The sequence below is a fragment of the Mobula birostris genome, chromosome 18 (assembly GCF_030028105.1).
Source record: "Mobula birostris isolate sMobBir1 chromosome 18, sMobBir1.hap1, whole genome shotgun sequence".
NCBI lineage: Eukaryota > Metazoa > Chordata > Chondrichthyes > Myliobatiformes > Myliobatidae > Mobula > Mobula birostris.
Window position 1 is genome coordinate 50546177 of NC_092387.1, and position 20850 is coordinate 50567026.

The following is a 20850-nucleotide window of genomic DNA, read 5'->3' on the forward strand; positions in this document are numbered from 1 at the left end:
CAATAAGATGAGCATTCAGTAGGATCTTTATATTTCTTAAGGATTAAAGAAACAGAAGCTTCCTAAAAAGATGAAATATTTCCAAAAGGTATGGAGAAAGTAATTTTTCAATTTTTTTTTGTAAAATCCTACTGAATAACCATCCAGTCCAGGAGCTTTACCTGATTGCATTGACCATATAGCTTTCTGAATTTCATGCTCAACAATTGGAGCATCAAGGGTCTGTTGATCTTCAGCAGTAATTTGAGGAAATTTAATCTTATATTAAAAAGCCTTCACTTTGGAGGGATCTACAGGAAACTGAGATTTATAAAGATCGGAATAAAAATCCTGAAAAATATTATTAATATCTTCATAATTACTTACTATATCTCCATTACCTTTACGAATATTTAAAATTTGTCTTTTAGCTCTAGCAGCCCTTAATTGGGAAGCTAAGAGCTTATTATTTTTATCCCCAAAAATATAAAACTGACTTTTTAATTTAAGCAAATATCCTTCAATAGGATGTTAATAATAAATTATATTGTGGTTGTTTCATTAAACTTTAGGTTTCATAAGCAGAATCAAAAGGAAGGGGAGTCCATTTCAGCATATGTGGCTGAATTGAAAAGGTTGCCTGAGCATTGTTAGTTCAATGATAGGCTTAATAATGCACCAAGAGATCACTCAGTTTGTGGAACCTTACAAGAAAGCATTCAAAAATGGCTCCTAACTTGAGCACAGCTTATATTTAAAAGAGCAGTTGAAATTGCTGTATCAATGGAAACAGTAGACAGAGACACTATTGAGTTACACTCAAAAATGAAGGTAAGCATGAACAAAATTGCAATGTCTTAACACAAACCAACTTGAGTAAACAAATTGTGCTACACTTGTGGCAGGGGCTCACATACACCAGACCAACTCAAGTTTAAAGGTGAAATATGCAGAAAATGCAACAAAGTAGGACACATACAAAGACCATGTCTGGCAGACAAAAATAAATGGACTGACAGAGAAAAGAAAAAGCCAAGATGCAGCTTCAAAAACAGCACTAGTCTGCATGCTATTGATGAAAAATCTGATAATGTTGAGAGTGACGCAAGACTGGGTAGCGTAGAGATATACAATGTGAAAACTAGTAGAAGACAAGCAATATGGTTTACACCAGAAGTGAATGGCAAATTAATTAAAAAGGAATTGGACATTCACTTGATTATTTCAGTCATTCCACAAAATGAGTTTGAATGGCATTTCAAAGATACCGAACTGAAGCCTGCAGATATTCAACTAAGAACTTCTACTGGAGAAAAAATAACTCCTGTGGGAATGACATTTATGACAGTAAAATGCAATGACCAACAAGCCACATTGAGCTTCCATGTGGTAAAAACAGGAGGACCAGCATTGTGGGGATATGATGGCTGAGACAACTACAACTTGACTGGAGATCCATCCGCTAATTGCATGCCACATCTCCTGCAACGAAGCTAACTGAAAGTGAATTAAGAAAGCTACTGGATGATGTTGCAGCAGTGTTCAAGGATGACAATGGAAAACTCAAACATATCAAGGGTAGAACACTGTTAAATGAAAATGCCACACTCAAGTTGTGTAAAGCTTATGCGGTTTCTTATAGCATCCTTGATAAAGTAGTCAGTAAGCTAGATCACATAGAGGCTGCAGAAAAGTTTTCCAAGGTTAAGTGGAGCCCATAGGCAATGCTAGTGATCCCAGTAGCCAAGAAAAATGGGCCTGTCAGGATCTGTGGTGATTTTCAGGTGGTGGTGATTTTGACCATCAAAACAGTACTGAAAATAGATCATTACCCTCTGCCCCGGATAGAGTACATATTTGCAAACTTTTTGGGAGGAAAACACTTCAGCAAAGTGGACTTAGCTGAAGCTTAGTTACAGATGGAGGTGGAAAAAAAAATCCAAAGTGTTTCCCACAATAATCTCTCATTTCTATAATATGCTGATTTCTGAAGTAGCATCTGCCCCTGCACTTCGGCAGAAAGCTATAGACCGGGTGCTGCAAGGCTGCCTGGCCACTCAGTGCTACCTGGATTGAATTGAATTGACTTCATTTCCACATATACAAGAAGAGTAAAAATCTTTATGTTATGTCTCCATCTATATGTGTAATGTGCATTTGTAGTAATTTATAATAAATAGTATGTACAACAGGACAGTCAATATAACATAGAAATACTATTGTATCAGCATGAATTAATCAGTGTGATGGCCTGGTGGAAGAAGCTGTCCCAGAGCTTGTTAGTCCTGGCTTTTATGCCGTTTCCCGGATGGTAGCAGTTGGAACAGTTTGTGGTCGGGGTAACTCAGGTCCCCAATGATCCTTCGGGCCCTTTTTACACACCCGTCTTTGTAAGTGTCCTAAATAGTGGGAAGTTCACATCTACTGATGTGCTGGGCTGTCCACACCATTCACCATTCTCTGCAGAGTCCTGTGATTGAGGGAAGTACAGTTCCATACTGGGCAGTGATGCAGCCAGTCAGGATGCTTTCAATTGTGCCCCTGTAGAAAGTTCTTAGGATTTAGGGGCCCATACCAAACTTCTTCAACAATCTGAGGTGAAAGAAGCGCTGTTGTGCCTTTCTCACCACACAGCTGATATGTACAGACCACGTGAGATCCTCGGTGATATGTATGTAAAGCCGTTTACCCTCTCAACTCCAGATCTATTGACGTCAATAGGGGCTAGACTGTTTCCATATCTCCCGTAGTCCACAACAAGCTCCTTTGTTTTTGCGACATTGAGGGACAGGTTGTTTTTTTGACCAGTAAGGGTGATGAGGATCATCTCCAAAACTTCAAGACAGTTTTAAAAAGATTATAATGTGATGGGTTCAGAGCACAACACATTTATGAATTCTTTAAACAAAAGATGATTGACTACAGTCACATCATGGATGCACAAGGATTACACAAGTGTGCTGAGAAAATTCAAACAGTGGTGGATGCCCCGAGGCCAAAGGATGCGTTATTGTTGCAGTCCTTTTTAGGATTTGTCAACTACTATAACAGGTTTCTGCCAAACATGACTACTGTCTTCTAACCCTTGAACTCACTATTGCAGATTAGGGAGAAATGGCAATGGACAAAGCAGTGTGAGGTGGCTTTCAAAAGCAAAGGAAATGATGACATCAGACACTGTACTCATACATTATGATCCACAACATCCAGTGAAGCTTGCCTGTGATGTCTCGCTTTACGGTATACGTGCAGTCATATCACATATTATGGGTGATGGAAGTAAGTGCCCCATAGCCTTTGCATCAAGTTCTCTTACCACTGCAGAGAAAAATTACACACAGATTGACAGAGATGCCTTGAGTCTGGTTTGGGGTGTAAAACTTTCAACCGGTACTTGTATGGGAGAGGAGTTTACCCTCGTTACCGATCACCAACCACTCGTGTCCACTTTCAGTCCACAGAAGGGTGTTCCACTAATAGCAGCAGCACAAATGCAGAGATGGACTCTGTTTCTGGGAGGACACAATTACTAGCCTGAATTCAAGAGGACATCTAATCATGGATTAGTAAACATGAAAAAAAATACTGGAAAATTTTTACAAAATAGGACACTACTCTTGATGTATTCTCCCTAATGCAAGTCAAAAGTCTCCCAATTAGAGCAGATATGATTCAAAAAGGAACCAGAAAAGGCCCTATACTGTCTGAGGTCTATATAGCCACCCAAGATAACTGGAATATGCAGCAGGAACTCCAGTTCCCCCATATTATCAGTGTCAGAATGAACTTGTCCTTGACGGACGTTGCCTTATGTGGGAACTGAGAGTTGTACCATCCAGGCTGAGAGCTAAGTGTTGGAGCAGCTAAATGCCAGTCACCTGGGCCTGGAATTGATCAGCAAATCGAGCAGCTTGCCTTGCACTGCGCAGGTGCCAACACATCCAGAAGATGCCAAGAGCAGAGACTCACCGTCCCTAGGAATGGTCTGCATGGCCTTGGCACAGGATTCGTGTGAGTTTTACAGGACCACTCATGGGCACATTTTTTTTGGTAGTAGTGGATACAGCTACAAAATAGCCAGAAGTGTTCCCAATAGCCTCCACTACAGACTCACACACTGTTGATGTATTGAGAAGCCTCGTAGCAAGGACTAGAGTTCAAGAATACTTAGTCAGTGACAATGGACCAGTTTGAGGCGGAACAGTTTCAGTCATCCTAAAAATGAATGGAGTAAGACATATTACATCTGTACCGTACCACCCAGCTACAAATGGCTTGGTGGAAAGGTTTATTCAGAGTCTAAAGAACACGTTGTAAGCAATATCAGCAGAACACTGAATCAGAAGCTTGTCAATTTCCTCTTTGCATATTGTAATGCAACACACTCCACAACCAACAACTCACCAGCTACGCTGTCCCTGGGTTGTCCCTGTGTTCACATAAGGATTTCTTTAAACCCAATCTCAGGAGTACACAGGACAAACAGCTGAGACAAACTGAAGGCTCCTCAAACAAGGAGGTTTGATGTTTCATTCCTGGACAAGTAGTCCTTGCGAGGGATTACAGAGGTGATTAAAAATGGGTACTTGGAAAGATTAAGGACTAAACTGGACCACTCGCCTTCATAGTGGAGATTGCGTCTGATATCATCTGGAGACAACATATCCATCAGTCATGGAAAGCAGAGTCAATTGTTCCAGAAGAAAGGTGGCTACCACTGTCAGAACCACTTCCTGCAGTCTCAGAGTCAATTCCTACAATCATCGTGGAGGAGGCCCCAGAACTTGAGATTGTTTCACAGCACAAGTGTCACCTGCCAAGCAGAGTGATCCTCCTGATCAGCAAAGGCGTTATCCCCCAAGATTAAGAAATCCTCTCCAACAATTAAATCTTTAGACATGAATAGGACAATTTACTGTTTACTATGCTGAGGATGTCTGTATATAGTAGATGTATTATATAGTATACTGTGTATGTGGTTGAGATGCATTCTCTATTGAGTTGGAGTTTATAGCTAAGCAGGTTGAGCATTTATTATTTCAGTAATAGTTGAACAATATTGTAAATACTAGTTGATTAAGTATTGCTGTTTATTTAAATGATCCATTACAGACTATATCTCTTGCCTCTCTAGTTTTCCTTTGAATTAGTTTAATGTTTTCAAGTTACAAAATATAACACAAAGTATCAACAGTACAGAGATCACAGCTTTAACAAACCTGATTAAAAGTGAATGACAGAAACAGTCATTCACTTTTTTTGAACATACAATGAGTTCACCAAGGCTGTCATTGCTGGGGGAGGGGTGGGGAAGAAATGGGTAGCGTGGTTATGCTCCCACTACCCATTATATGATCCCAATGTTGTGCATCTCAAATAGCCTCTGACAACCAAGTCCAGCTCCTGGACTTCATGTGAGGCCTAGCTACTAAGCCCAGCGGAACAGCTTCTACTGAATGAGAAGGGGTTACTGGCACCTTAAAACCAGTCACTTTGGGCAGCTGGGGCTCCTCACTCATTGTTGGCAGCTAATCTAGGAGAATGAAATTTCTGAACTCACTCCTCTGCTGCCTTGTGGATATACCCATTCATGGGGAAGACCTTGTGAGTAAACAGAGGAAAAAAATCCAGTGTAGGAATCACTATGTTGAGTTCAATGCTGACTGGCAACTCCTGCGATACCACTGATGCTGTTCCTTTGGATTTATCAGCTGCATGGAGTGGGGGAGCCTGCTGCAAGAGCAACAGCTTCCTCTCCATTTTGTGCTGCCCTGGCTTGCATATATAACATAGATAGTTAGGACGCTTCATCCATGGTCGACCCTGACTAATGGAGGGCCTCAATCTTCTCATGGGCACACCTAGTAGAGTCAATAAGGAGCCAAACGGCCAACACTGATTACTTGGCCACAGATTAAAACAAAGAAACTTATACCTTCATGTTAACAGTTTCTCTCTCTCACACATCCCTATCCTACAAATAACCAAGTCAGCTACAGTTAGCTCTGTTATGAGCGTCAAGAATAGAATTCATTGACTACTGTAGATTCATGGCTACTATAGAAACATTTATGTTCATTTCAAGTAGTTTTTGATCAATGTTAACCCAATTGTTATTTTTCAACTTACTCTCTGGCTGTTTTTCATTTGGTGTTATAGATCGAACAAAATCTTGGGGGGTCATGAACACTTCAGCGTCTCCATTTTCACTGATGATCTTCAATGTTGCAAAGTATCGGAATATCTTATCCGGAGTAGAGTAAGCCCGAATTCGATTCTCATATTCCATTACCTGAAAAAGAACAAGAGATGAAATTATAATATCGGTTACAGGAAGAAACAGGTTACAATTGGCTCAAAAATCACACCTAGTCTTTTATTCTTCAATAACTATGAGAATTAGTCTTCACTTAGGTCAAGAATAATTTCCTTACAGTTTAATTTTCTGCATTCTGAGGTGGTGATGAACCCAGAGTAGGACTAGCAGGCTCTGAAGAAGAAGTATTTGTTAGAGCAGGCAGCTATGTAGCTTAGGGATTGTACACTGCTTCTGCATTCATGCTCTGGCTTTGCTTGTGCATGAAGGGGTGCCCTGAACTTGCCATTCTGAAAGCTCTTTCACTAATTTGTGTGGTCGTGGACCAGGGAAAATAAGTTGGTAGGAACCTTAGATTTTGTCAAAGCCTGCTTGGATTCCTTGAATTATTACTACTGTCCACCTAGTAAATTCTTATCACAAAGGAGCTTGGAGAAGATTGGGTGTTTTGTGTCAGAAATATACTTGATGAGGCCTGCCGATTGAAGCTCATTAGTGCAAATAGTATCTTAATACTGGGCATGCTTTATGTACTACCTCAAATGAGACAAGTAAAAAAGAAATCGTTTTGAAAAAGCCAAATTACTAAAACTTGAAATGGAATTCCACAAAATGGCACTAAAAGACAAAAATGTGGAACATGATTCAATAAATAATGTGCAATGGATGGCTGCACATAAAAGCACTCAACTGCAACTGATCAGTTTTTTTCTGCATCTGATCTGTTTAGGAACGCAATGTCATATTAAATGCAGCCTGCTCTAATTACTAACATGAGTAACTATGAAAGGTGGTCTGGCAGAACTTGTTAGAATGAAAGTACATTAAGGTTCAAAAACTAGTTTTCAAATATGAAAATCACCTAGCAACATAATTTGGATCTTAACAAAATGTAGCTCGTACTGTCATTGATGAGAAACCCAATAATAATTCACATCTAAAATACAGTGTAAGCAAAGATATACTACATCTAGTGAATGAATGAGAAGTCCAATATTAATAAAACACATCAAGTGCATAGTTTTGAAAAAACAAATATAATGTATACATCTTTTCTTCTGAACTGCACTTTCAGTTGTTAACAACAACGGCATCAATTCAACATAAGATAGTCAACTCTGGGATTGCTAGAGAATTAGGGTGGCGATGGCTAACACAAGGGTGCATAATTTTAGACTGACTGAAGGAAAATATGGGGTGGGGAAGAAATGTCAGAGATAAGTTTTTTCTTTTACACAGAGAGTGGTGAATGTAAGGAATGCCCTGCCAGGGGTAGTGGTAGAAGCAGATACATTAGGTCCATTTTGAGACTCTTAGAAAGGCACATGGATAATAGAAACATGGAGGGCAATGTGGGAGAGGAGAGTTAGATTAATCTTAGAGTAGGTTAAATGGTAGGCATAACACTCTGGGCTGAAGGACCTATAATGTACTGTAGAATTTTATGTTTCCTGTTAATATGCAAGTGGCAACATCTTGTGGATGCTTTGAAAGGGAGAACACAACTACAGCTGTGAAGATCCCTGCTGCACCTGATGACCCTGTGATCTCCGTCTCAGAGGCTGATTTTAGGCTGTCTTTAAAGAGAGTGAACACTCGCAAAGCGGAAGGTCCTGATGGAGTACCTGGTAAGGCTCTGAAGACCTGTGCCAACCAACTAGAGGGAGTATTCAAGGATATTTTCAACCTCTCACTGCTACGGGTGGAAATTCCCACTTGCTTCAAAAAGACAATAATTATACACCAGTGCCTAAGAAGAATAACATGGACTGCCTTAATGACTATCACCCGGTAACACTCACATCGATAGTGATGAAATGCTTTGAGAGGCTGGTCATGACTAGACTGAACTCCTGCCTCAGCAAGGACCTGGACCCATTGCAATTTGCCTATCGCCACAACAGGTCAATGGCGGACACAATCTCAATGGCTCTCCATACGGCTTTAGACCACCTGGACAACACAAATACCTACGTCAGGATGCTGTTCATCAACTATAGCTCAGCATTTAATACCACCATTCCCACAATCCTGATTGAGAACCTGGGCCTCCGTACCTCCCTCTGCAATTGGATCCTCGACTTCCTCATCGGAAGACCACAATCTGTGTGGACTAGTGGTAACATATCCTCCTCACTAACGATCAACACTGGCGCATCTCAGGGGTGTGTGCTTAGCCCACTGCTCTACTCTCTATATATACTTGACTGCGTGGCTAGGCATAGCTCAAATACCATCTATAAATTTGCTGGCGATACAACCATTGTTGGTAGAATCCCAGGTGAAAACGAGAGGGTATACAGGAGTGAGATATGCCAACTAGTGGAGTGGTGCTGCAGCAACAATCTGGCACTCAACATCAATAAGAGGAAAGAGCCGATTGTGGTCTTCAGGAAGGGTAAGATGAAGGAACACATACTAATCCTCATAGAGGGATCAGAAGTGGAGAGAGTGAGCAGCTTCAAGTGTCAAGATCTCTGAAGATCTAACCTGGTTCCAACATATCGATGTAGTTATGAAGAAGGCAAGACAGCGGCTATACTTCATTAGGAGTTTGAAGAGATTTGGCATGTCAACAAATACACTCAAAAACTTCTATAATTGTACCATGGAGAGCATTCTGACAGGCTGCATCACTGTCTGGTATGGAGGGCTGAAAGAAGCTGCAGAAGGTTGTAAATCTAGTCAGCTCCATCTTGGGTACTAGCCTACAAAGTAGCTAGGACATCCTTAGGGAGTGTGTGTGTGTGGGCAAACAGCTTCAAATCTGATGTTTTTGCATGAGTGACACACTAACCCTGACCCTCCAGACCAATTTATGAAGAAAAACCATCCATGGCAAGTTTTAAAAAAATACATGATATTAACATATACCCTGTGCAGGTACACCTGTGACAATAAACTTGAACTTGACTCTATCAATATAAATATACCTTCCGATCTCTGAATCCTCTCCGCTTCTTTTTTTCACTTTGTCCATCCTCTTCCTGTGGCTTTACAGCCTCTCCACCATCTTTTTGCTCTTCTACTCCAGAGGAACCAGTTTTGGGAATCTGTTTCACTGACGCAGCAGCTTCTGCATGAGCTCTGAAGACAAATTTTTAAAAATTATACATTATTGTACAGCATACAACTATCTTGTAATTTCATTTGGATAAGCAACTGGTTCAGGCAGGTAGGGCATGTCAGCCTTGGACAGCAGCCCGCCTAGATTAAAAGCTCTGATTTTAAACCTCAGCTGCCTTGTGGCCTTATCCACCCATGGCAAAGGCTTCGGGAGTAAAGCCAGAGGAAGAAATCTGGAGCCGGAGTCCCTAAGGCAGTTTGAGGTTGTTTACAACTTCATTCTGGCAATTTCTGCAATGACACTGGTGCCAAGCTGTATCGGCGCTTGCCCCTCCCCTGGACTACATCAGTGATGTGGGGAGGAGGAACCCGCTGCTTGGGCAACAGCCAGTTCTTCAAATCTTCCCACCCAGGCTTGCGCTCTGGAGAAGACACAGTCCACTAGAGGCGCAAACCTATGATCCCCTGGGATCAACAGCTACCTACCAGGCAACTGGAAGAACACATTAAAACATTTCATCTTCAAAGATTCCTGTAAGTCTTTACAATTCTGCCTTTATATTATTCTTTTTTTTTTTAAACACACAGTTAGGATATCTACTTGGCCATCTCAAAAGGGCATTGTACAAATTCACAGTTTCCAATGTAGACAACTTTATAGGGTCTTGCTACAGCCCTATCAGCAGGAGAAATTTTAACATGAGCTTTGTCTGAACTTAGAACCTGAAAAACCTGTTAAATGAAAAACCCTTCTCCTCAATACTTAACTTAATGATTGGTATGTTTGTGGTACTGGGAAGCTGAGCGGCCATTAATAACACACACGAGAGATGCAGAGGCAAGAAACAAATGTGCAGCTATTTTACTTGTAGGTCATTTAACCAGAATCCCTTCTCACATGACGTCCAATACATAATACACAGGGAAGCTTGACAGCAATCCGTAATGGTCAAAATATACATGAATACATAACAATGATATCCTTCTCAATGCTTTACATGCCCTTCCACATATTTGGCTACCTATCCTTTTGCTCCCCCAGCACTAGACACATCCCCTACTACAGTCTTCAACCTCAGTTCTTTGTTCAAATTTCCTATTTTCAATGTAAAGTGTGAGTCTTCCTTACATTGCAACCTGGCAAATGCATCATCTACTAAGAAAGGTAAAACAGAGGTGTGTTCTACGTAAGTCATGTTTCCTAATGAAAAGACTTCGATCATCTTTCAATGCAATGGAATTCATAATCGTTCAGTGGACTGGAAGTTTGCAATGTGGACAAATACATGTAGTAAATTATTATGGAAAAACTTAATGTCCATGAATTGATCCCTATTCCAACATCCAAAATCTGTTAATATTTGCAGTCATGTTCTTTATCAATAAAATGTAAATTGTATTCAAGATGAAGACTCTTGACCCGAAATGCTGACTGATTATTCCCCTCTACTGATGTTGCCTGACCTGCTGAGTTCCTCCAGCATTTTGTGCATGTTTTTGTAAAGTGTACTTGCAATATTTCTAATTTGGTAAACCTTTTTAGAAAGAAAATGTAACAACAAAAATAAACTAGATTTGCAACTTTTTTTTGCAGGAAGGCTTGAAGTACAAACAACAAAAGCAGGTTACTGGTGAGGATGAAGTAATTAAGTGCTATCTGCCCATATTCTTCACTTGTGGTGCATTAACCAATTCTGGATACAGATTAAGCTGACATGTCATACCTAGGAGTTACCTATCAAATGAAATAGGCAGCAAGTGAAACTTAGCTTCAGATATCAGATCCTATTCCCCTACCACAGAACATCCTTCTGACATGTCACTGCTGTCAAGGATCTTAAAGAATTTCAACTTGTATATGTCTTTTGACCATCAGAAAATTTGTTTGAGGAGAAAATGTTTATTGTTAAAATAAGTTTAAATAAACCCTGTTTTGTAGAAAATGAAAAGACTACCGTACGAGGAACGTTTGGCAGCTCTTGGGCTGTATTCCCTGAAGTTCAGGAGAATGAGGGGGGATCTCATAGAAACATTCCAAATGTTAAAAGGCCTGAACACATTAGATATGGCAAAGTTACTTCCCATGGTAGGGGATTCTAGGACAAGAGGGCATGACTTCAGGATTGAAGAACATTCTTTTAGAACTGAGATGCGGAGAAATTACTTCAGTCAGAGGGTGCTAAATATGTGGAATTTCTTGCCACAAGCAGCTGTGGAGGCCAAGTCTTTGGGTGCATTTAAGGCAGAGATAGATAGGTTCTTGATTAGCCAGAGCATCAAAGGGTATGGGGAGAAGGCAGGGGAGGGGGATGACTGGAAGAATTGGATCAGTCCATGATTGAATGGCCGAGCAGACTCAATGGGCCAAATGGCCTACTTCTGCTTCTATATCTTATGGTCTTAAAATTACCATGTTTTTAACCTAAGAAATGCAGGTCAAATTGAAGGTCACCTCTCAGCCCTTTTTTTAATTCATACTGAGGAAACTTATTCCAATGCAAGGGGTTGTATGATGCTTCTTGTTAAAGCTATCTCTGATGGAAAAACAGATGCTTCTTGTTAAAGCTATCTCTGATGGTTAAACATGCTTTGTATGTAGCTGCTCTCTTTAGTGTATCTGTGTTCTGCCACTGGAATCAATGGACAATCCAGCAGTGGACCAGTGGGTCACATACATCATCAAGTGACCTTCAGCTTCTCTTATAAGCCAAGCAGAATATTACAGATGCCAATTCTCTAGACAACTGCAGGCTAATGAACAAACCAGTCCAATATTCACTAGTCTCCTTGTTTTCTACCACGAAACAGTATGATACAGTGAAATTTGTTCTCAAATAGAGCGTAAAGTTACAAAATCTGACAATATGATCTCGATTAATTATGGGAACATCATTCAAGTGGTCACCAACACGCTCCTAAGACAGAAAATCATTTACAAAAGTCAGAGGTGATCCATAATGCTGAGGTTTTATAAAACATTGGTCAGACCAGATATGGAGTATTGTGAGCATCTCTGAGCCCCCAATGTAAGATATTCTGGCACTGGAGAAGGACAGAGGGGGTTTTATTCTCAAGAATGAAAGAGTTAATATATGAAGAGCATTTGATAGCTCTGCGCCTGTACTCGCTGGAGTTCAGAAGAATGAGGGGGCAATCTCATTGAAATCTACTGAATACTGAAAGGTGAATATTGAATAGTGTGGATGTGGTGAGGATGTTTCTAACATTTGGAGAATCCAGGGTCTGAGGGCACTGGCTCAGAATTTAAGGACATTGCTTTAGGACAGAGATGAACAGAAATTTCTTTAGCCAAAGGTTGGTGAATCTGCAAGATTCATTGCCATAATTGGCTGTGGAGAACGCATCATTGGGTATATTTAAAGCAGGCATTGATGGGTTCTTGATTATAGGCACGTCAAAGGTTATACGGAGAAGGCAGGAAAATGAGATTGAGAGGGAAAATCAATGAAGTCATAATCGAATGGCAGAGCAGACCCAATGGGCTGAATGTCCTAAACCTGCACCTATGTCTTATACTTCTTTCTTCCTGAACTCCAACCCCTTTGCAATAAACAGCACAATATCCTCATTGAAACTTGCCTTTTGACCCATTATCACATCACAGGCCAACTTGGATACCTTTTATTTAACTTCCTTCTCCAGATCATTGAAGTAAATAATAAATAATCTAAGACCACTAACTGATTCCGGGGACAGTCCACTACTTACATTCTTCAACCTGAAATAAACCCGTTCATTCCAACCTTGTTCTCTATTCAAAAACTAGTTTTCACTCACTATTAAATCCAAGGTATTTCAAGGGTATTTTCAGGGTGTTCAGAATGTGGAACTCGAAATAGTTGAGATGGCTAGCACCAATAATTTGTGGAGGAATTACATAAATTTGAAGAACAGAGGGTATGTCTAGAATATGAAATAGAAGGCAACAATGTGAAGCATTAATGTACACCTGAAATTAAAAGGCTGAATTTAGTAAAAGTAAATATTTGAATAATGAATACTTATTAATACCTATGAATACCAAGCACAAGTCATTAAAAAAAACTGTTGACCTATCGTGTTATTGCTACCTGCTGCTGTTACAGGTGAAATATCCAGGGTGTGCTCTGAAAAACTTGAAAAGCTGGTTTCTTGAAATTGTTGATTTCAACATAAAGTCCTGAAGGCTAAAGAGCTCAATGTTAACGATGAGATGCTATTCCTCAAGCTCACAGTGTGAAGACCAGAGATAGAACAGAATGGAAATGGCATGGAGAATAAAAGTGACAGTTGGCTGGTCATCCTTGCAGACTATATTGGGGGGAGTCTTGGACCAGAAGGCATCGCCTCAGAATCGACAGATCCCCATTTTCAAAGAGGTGAGGAGGAATTTCTTTCGAGGGTGGTGAATCAGTGGAATTCACTGTCACTGACAGCTGTAGGATTAGTAAGGGCATAAATGGCTATGGTGAGAAGGCCGGAGAATAAGGTTAAGAGGGATAGCAAATTAGCTAAGATCATTTTCTTCGGCAGTTGAAGGGGGCATGACTGCGCAAGCGCGTCTAAGTCGGACCCTGAGGCAGGGGAGTGTTTAAAAGAGAGCAGTTTGTGGAAGTCAGTCATTTTCTTCGGCAGCTGAACGGGGCACGACTGCGCAAGTGTGTGTAAGTCGGACCGTAAGGCAGTGGGAGTGTTTAAAAGAGAGCAGATTATCGGAGCGGGCGACAGAGTAGAGGGAGACAGAGTAGGAAGGCGTTGGCTCCTGAGGCTTCGGCGCTCAGGGGCTGAGGAAGAGCTTCACTCCAAGTGAGGTAAGGTTGGGTAAGTTCCTTTAATAAATCTAATTACCTTAAGAGTAGGCAATGGAGGCAGCAATTAGGGCAGTTGAGTGCTCCGTTTGCAGGATGTGGGAAATCAAGGCGAGCAGAATTTAGTCCCTGACAACTACACCTGCAAAAGGTGCATCCAGCTGCAGCTCCTGACAAACTGAGTTAGGGAACTGGAGCTGGAGCTAGATGAACTTCGGATCATTCAGGAGGCAGAGGCAGAAATAGAGAGGAGTTACAGGCAGATAGTCACCCCTAAGAGTCAGGAGACAGGTAGCTGGGTGACTGTCAGGAGAGGGAAGGGGAATAGACAGAATGAGCAGAGGAGCCCCGTGGCCATTCCCACCAATAATAAGTACATTGTTTTGGATACTGTTGATGGGGACGACCTACCAGGGACAAGTTGCAGTGGTTGCGTCTCTGGCACCGAGATGGGACCCTCAGCTCAGAAGGGAAGGAGGGAAAAGAGAAGAGCAGTAGAGATAGGGAATTCCATAGTTAGGGGGACAGATAAGAGTTCTATGGAAGAGATCGAGAATCCCGGATGGTCTGTTGCCTCCCTGATGCCAAGGTCCGCGATATCTCGGATCGAGTTCTCGGTATTCTCAAGAGGGAGGGTGAGCAGCCGGATGTCGTGGTCCATGTAGGGACCAATGACGTGGTTAGGAAGAGTGAGGAGGTCCTGAAAGGTGAGTTTAGGGAGTTAGGCGCCAAGTTAAAGGACAGGACCTCCAGGATAGCAATCTCAGGATCACTACCAGTGCCACGTGCAGGCGGGTTTAGAAATAGTAAGATAGCGCAGATCAACACGTGGCTGAAGACATGGTGCAGGAGGGAGGGCTTCAGATTTATAGATAATTGGGCAGTTTTCCAGGGAAGGTGGGATCTGTTCCGGCGGGACGGTCTACATCTGAACTGCAGGGAAACAAATATTCTTGCGGATAGGTTTGCTAGAGGGGCTCCGGTGGATTTAAACTGGATATGAGGGGGGAGGGGAACCAGAGTGTAGGAACAGATGTAGGGAGGAAGGAAGAAAAAGAAAATAGTTGTTTGCACCGTTAGTGATAAACAGAGAGAAAGAGGTGGAAAATTTCTTAAATGCATTTATTTTAATGCTAGGAGCATTATAAGAAAGGTGAATGAGCTTAAAGCATTGATTGATACCTGGAAGTATGATATAGTAGCTATTAGTAAACAGGAGGGGTGTGATTGGCAACTAAATATTACTGGATTTAATTGCTTCAGGTGTGACAGAATCAGAGGGACAAGAGGGGGAGGTGCTGCATTGCTTGTCAGAGAAAATATTACAGCGGTGCTCTGGCAGGATATATTAGAGGGCTCGTCTAGGGAGGCTATTTGGGTGGAATTGAGGAGTGGGAAAGGTGCAGTAATTCTTATGGGGGTGCATTATAGGCCACCAAATGGGGAGCAAGAATTGGAGGAGCAAATTTGTAAGGAGATAGCAGATATTTGTAGTAAGCACAAGGTTATGATTGTGGGAGATTTTAATTTTCCACACATAGACTGGGAAGCCCATACTGTAAAAGGGCTGGATGGTTTGGAGTTGAGTTGTTCAAGTTTGCTCCAATGTCTTAGGAAGTTTACAATTGGTGCTTGGTTTCTTAAATTTATGGAGTAAACTAACATTAGGGTCATAGAACACAAATTGCTGCAGAGGATAGCAAAGAATACCATCATCAAGGGCATCAGTGGCTGCCCCCTACATCCCCAAATCACAATAGAGCTAATCTCATTGAGTAATAATTCAAATAACAATTTCTTCAGTGTTGTACATGCATATTTCAAAGATTGTAAATCACCATTCCAGATACAAATCAATTTTGTGCAGTAAGAACACCTGCAATTTCCAAACCACAGATAAAAATTCTAAGGCTAGGTAAGTAGATAAAGTTATACATCCTTCGCCTCTGATTTCATGACAAGGCTTGAATTATAGGTTAAACCTCCGATGAGCACAAGTTGAATTTGCAAGTAAGCAGCTTGATACACTCAACCAACATTTGAAGTCAGAAAATTACAAAATAAAGTGTGTGGATTTCAAGATTGTTTATTGTCATTCTTCAGTACACGAGTGTAAAGGAGAATGAAATTATTGTTACTCTGGATTCGATGGAGCATAAAAAACATAATGTGTAAAGAACACAAAGAAAAAAAGAACAATAAATATAAATACAGTCCCTTGAAAAGGTACCTAGCCTGCACAACCATTTTCATATTTTACTGCAATACACACGGAATGTTGGAAGAACTCAGCAGGCCAGGGAGCACCTACGGAAAATAATAAACAGTCGACGTTTTGGTCTGAAATCCTCATCAGGGTTCATGTTTGTTCACATTTTACTGTTGCATTTTCTAAAGTTAAAATATATTGATATAGGATTTTTTGAAGCTAATCTACAAAACATTGCGCATCACGTCTAATCAAAAGAAACATTCCAAAACTTGTCAACAATTTACTAAAATTAAAAAAACAAAATGAAGTCTGAAAAAGTATTCATCCCCTTTGTAATTACTACACTACCTTTCCTCTATTGTATACTGTATATTACCTTACCAACTTACCCAATATGATGATGTAGAAAACTGGAGGATCACCTAAAATAAGTAACACACATCAAAGTTGCTGGTGAACACAGCAGGCCAAGCAGTATCTGTAGGAAGAGGTGCAGTCGACGTTTCAGGCCGAGACCCTTCGTCAGGACTAACTGAAGGAAGAGTGAGTAAGGGATTTAAAAGTTGGAGGGGGAGGGGGAGATCCAAAATGATAGGAGAAGACAGGAGGGGGATGGATGGAGCCAAGAGCTGGACAGGTGATTGGCAAAAGGGGATACGAGAGGATCATGGGACACGAGGTCCGGGAAGAAAGACAAGGGGGGGGGGGGGGGAACCAGAGGATGGGCAAGAGGTATATTCAGAGGGACAGAGGGAGAAAAAGGAGAGTGAGAGAAAGAATGTGTGCATAAAAATAAGTAACAGATGGGGTACGAGGGGGAGGTGGGGCCTAGCGGAAGTTAGAGAAGTCGATGTTCATGCCATCAGGTTGGAGGCTACCCAGACGGAATATAAGGTGTTGTTCCTAAAATAAGTACCTCTTCTCCATGTCAGACCAACCTGATCAAACATCTCTGGCAAGACCTCAAGATTGCTGTCCACCACTGCTCCCCAACTAACCAGGCAATTTTGCAAGGAAGAATGTGTAAATCTTGCTCCATCACATTGTGCAAAGCTAATAGAGACTTATTCAAAGAGACCACTAGCTGTAATAGCTGCGAAAGGTGGTTCAGCTAAGTACTGTGCAAACAGGGATGAATACTTTTTGAACTGCTGACATTTCGGTTTTTGAATTTTTAAAGTTTTTCATGCTTGACAATATTCCCTATTTTTTGGGTGGGTGGGGGGGGTGTGTGTGTGTGTGTGTGTGTGTGTGTGTGTGTGTGTGTGTGTGTGTGTGTGTGTGTGTATAGAGCACCTGAATCACAAATAAAAATTCTCAGTTCAATTGATCGAAGTCCCTAGTTGTAATACTCATTCATGTGAACAAAGGGTTGGGGGCTGAATACTTTTACAAGGCACTGTATGAAAGCAATCCTATAAAACATAATGTATAAGCGATTGTTATATATAGGATGATTGTATGTAAATTAAGTGACACTAAGCGATGTGTCTGCAGTCAACTCGTACAAAATGCTGAAGGAACTCAGCAGGTCAGGCAGCATCTATGGAAAAGAGTACAGTTGACATTTTGGGCTGAGACCCTTCAGCAGGACTGGAGAAAAAACGATGACAAGTAGAGTTAAAATGTGGGGAGAGGCGAGGGAGAAACACAAGGTGATAGGTGAAACCGGGAGGGGTAGGGATGAAGTAAAGAGCTGGGAAGTTGATTGGTAAAAGGGATATAGGGCTGGAGAAGGGGGAGTCTGATAAGAGAGGGCCAGAAGGCCATAGAAGAAAGAAGAGGGGGGAAGAAGTGCCAGAGGAAGGCAATGGGCAAGCAAAGAGATAAGATGAGAGGGGCAAAGGGGATGGGGAATGGTGAAAGAGAGTTGGGGGTCCCTGCCCAATCTCTTTTACCGATCAACTTCTCAGCTCTTTACTTCACTCTTCCCTTCCTGGTTTCACCTATCACCTTGTGTTTCTCCCTCCCATCCCCAACCTTTTAATTCTACTTTTCATCTTTGTTTTCTCCAGTCCTGCTAAAGGGTCTTTGCCTGAAACGTTGACCGTACTCTTTTCCGTACATGCTGCCTGGCCTGCTGAGTTGCTCCAGCATTTTGTGTGTGTTTCTTGGACTTCCATCATCTGCAGATTTTCTCTTCCTTATGCAAACAACAGGAATTCTGCAGATGCTGGAAATTCAAGCAACACACATAAAAGTTGCTGGTGAACGCAGCAGGCCAGGCAGCATCTCTAGGAAGAGGTGCAGTCGACGTTTCAGGCCGAGACCCTTCGTCAGGACTAACTGAAGGAAGAGTGAGTAAGGGATTTGAAAGTTGGAGGGGGAGGGGGAGATCCAAAATGATAGGAGAAGACAGGAGGGGGAGGGATGGAGCCAAGAGCTGGACAGGTGATAGGCAAAAGGGATACGAGAGGATCATGGGACAGGAGGTCCGGGAAGAAAGACGGAGGGGGGGGGACCCAAGAGGATGGGCAAGGGGTATATTCAGAGGGACAGAGGAAGAAAAAGGAGAGTGAGAGCAAAAATGTGTGTATAAAAATAAGTAACAGATGGGGTACGAGGGGGAGGTGGAGCATTAGCGGAAGTTAGAGAAGTCGATGTTCATGCCATCAGGTTGGAGACTACCCAGACGCAATATAAGGTGTTGTTCCTCCAACCTGAGTGTGGCTTCATCTTTACAGTAGAGGAGGCAGTGGATAGACATGTCAGAATGGGAATGGGATGTGGAATTAAAATGTGTGGCCACTGGGAGATCCTGCTTTCTCTGGTGGACAGAGCGTAGGCGTTCAGCAAAGTGGTCTCCCAGTCTGTGTCGGGTCTCGCCAATATATAAAAGGCTACATCTTTATGTGCTGCTATTGTGACTCCCGTCTCCCCTCCCCCCACCAATACTCTGCAATCCATCTCCTTCAGATCCCAACGTCAGCTCCTGGGTCCTCAGAGGCTCCATCTTCCTCTCACCCCAACCCTCCCCTCTCCATTGACACCCCCAGCCACCCCCCTCCCCCCTCTGATCCCAGCTCTCATCCGTGCCGGGTCTTTACCATCCCCTCCGACCTTCAACTGTCGGAGGCAGAGCACTCTGTCCTCAGTAAGGGCCTCACCTTTGTCCCGCTTCGCCCACACCTCAGCGAGTTCCGTGTTCGTCATGATGCGGAACTTTTCTTCCGCCATCTCCGTCTCCGAGCCTACTTCTTCGGCAAGGACTCTTCCACCCCCACCAATGACCCCTTCTCCCGTCTTCAACCCTCCTCTCCTTCATGGACACCCTGCTCTCATCTTCTGCCTGCTCTGGATCTCTTTATCACTAACTGCCAACGGGACATCAACCGTCTCGACTTCACCGCACCTTGTCCCCATTCTAACCACACTCCTTCGGAACACACTGCTCTCCACTCCCTCCGCACTAATCCTAACCTTATTATTAAACCCGCCGATAAGGGGGGTGCTGTTGTAGTCTGGCGTACTGACCTCTACCTTGCCGAGGCACAGCGACAACTCGCGGATACCTCCTCTTATTTACCCCTCCATCGTAACCCCACTAAGGAGCACCAGGCCATTGTCTCCCACACCATCACCGACTTTATCCGCTCAGGGGATGTCCCATCCACTGCTACCAACCTTATAGTTCCCACACCTCGCACTTCCCGTTCCTACCTCCTACCCAAGATCCACAAACCTGCCTGTCCTGGCAGACCTATTGTCTCAGCTTGCTCCTGCCCCACCGAACTCGTTTCTGCATTCCTCGACACAGTTTTATCCCCCCTTGTTCAATCCCTTCCTACCTATGTTCGTGACGCTTCTCACGCTCTTAAACTTTTCAATGATTTTAAGTTCCCTGGCCCCCACCGCTTTATTTTCACCATGGACGTCCAGTCCCTATATACTTCCATCCCCCCATCAGGAAGGTCTCAAAGCTCTACGCTTCTTTTTGGATTCCAGACCTAATCAGTTCCCCTCTACCACCACTCTGCTCCGTCTAGCGGAATTAGTCCTTACTCTTAATAATTTCTCCTTTGGCTCTTCCCGCTTCCTCCAAACTAAAGGTGTAGCTATGGGCACCCGTATGGGTCCTAGCTATGCCTGCCTTTCTGTTGGCTTTGCGGAACAATCTATGTCCCGTGCCTATTCTGGTATCTGTCCCCCACTTTTCCTTCGCTACATCGACGACTGCATTGGCGCTGCTTCCTGCACGCTTGCAGAGCTCGTTGACTTTATTAACTTTGCCTCCAGCTTTCACCCTGCCCTCAAGTTTACCTGGTCCATTTCCGACACCTCCCTCCCCTTTCTAGATCTTTCTGTCTCTGTCTCTGGAGACAGCTTATCCACTGATGTCTACTATAAGCCTACTGACTCTCACAGCTATCTGGACTATTCCTCTTCTCACCCTGTCTCTTGCAAAAACGCCATCCCCTTCTCGCAATTCCTCCGTCTCCGCCGCATCTGCTCTCAGGATGAGGCTTTTC

The 20850-nt window shown here is 42.6% G+C and overlaps 1 protein-coding gene across 3 annotated transcripts in view; it reads right to left on the reverse strand.

Moving 5' to 3' along the window:
• micu1 (mitochondrial calcium uptake 1) overlaps positions 1 to 20850 on the reverse strand; it is a 130017-nt gene that overhangs the window by 62415 nt on the left and 46752 nt on the right. For all 3 annotated transcript variants that reach the window (XM_072282652.1, XM_072282650.1, XM_072282651.1), the window contains exons 4-5: positions 9229 to 9382; positions 6109 to 6271 (exon numbers count right to left, since the gene is read on the reverse strand). In XM_072282652.1, the coding sequence (XP_072138753.1) occupies positions 6109 to 6271; positions 9229 to 9382 (317 nt within the window). The remainder of the gene's footprint in view (positions 1 to 6108; positions 6272 to 9228; positions 9383 to 20850) is intronic.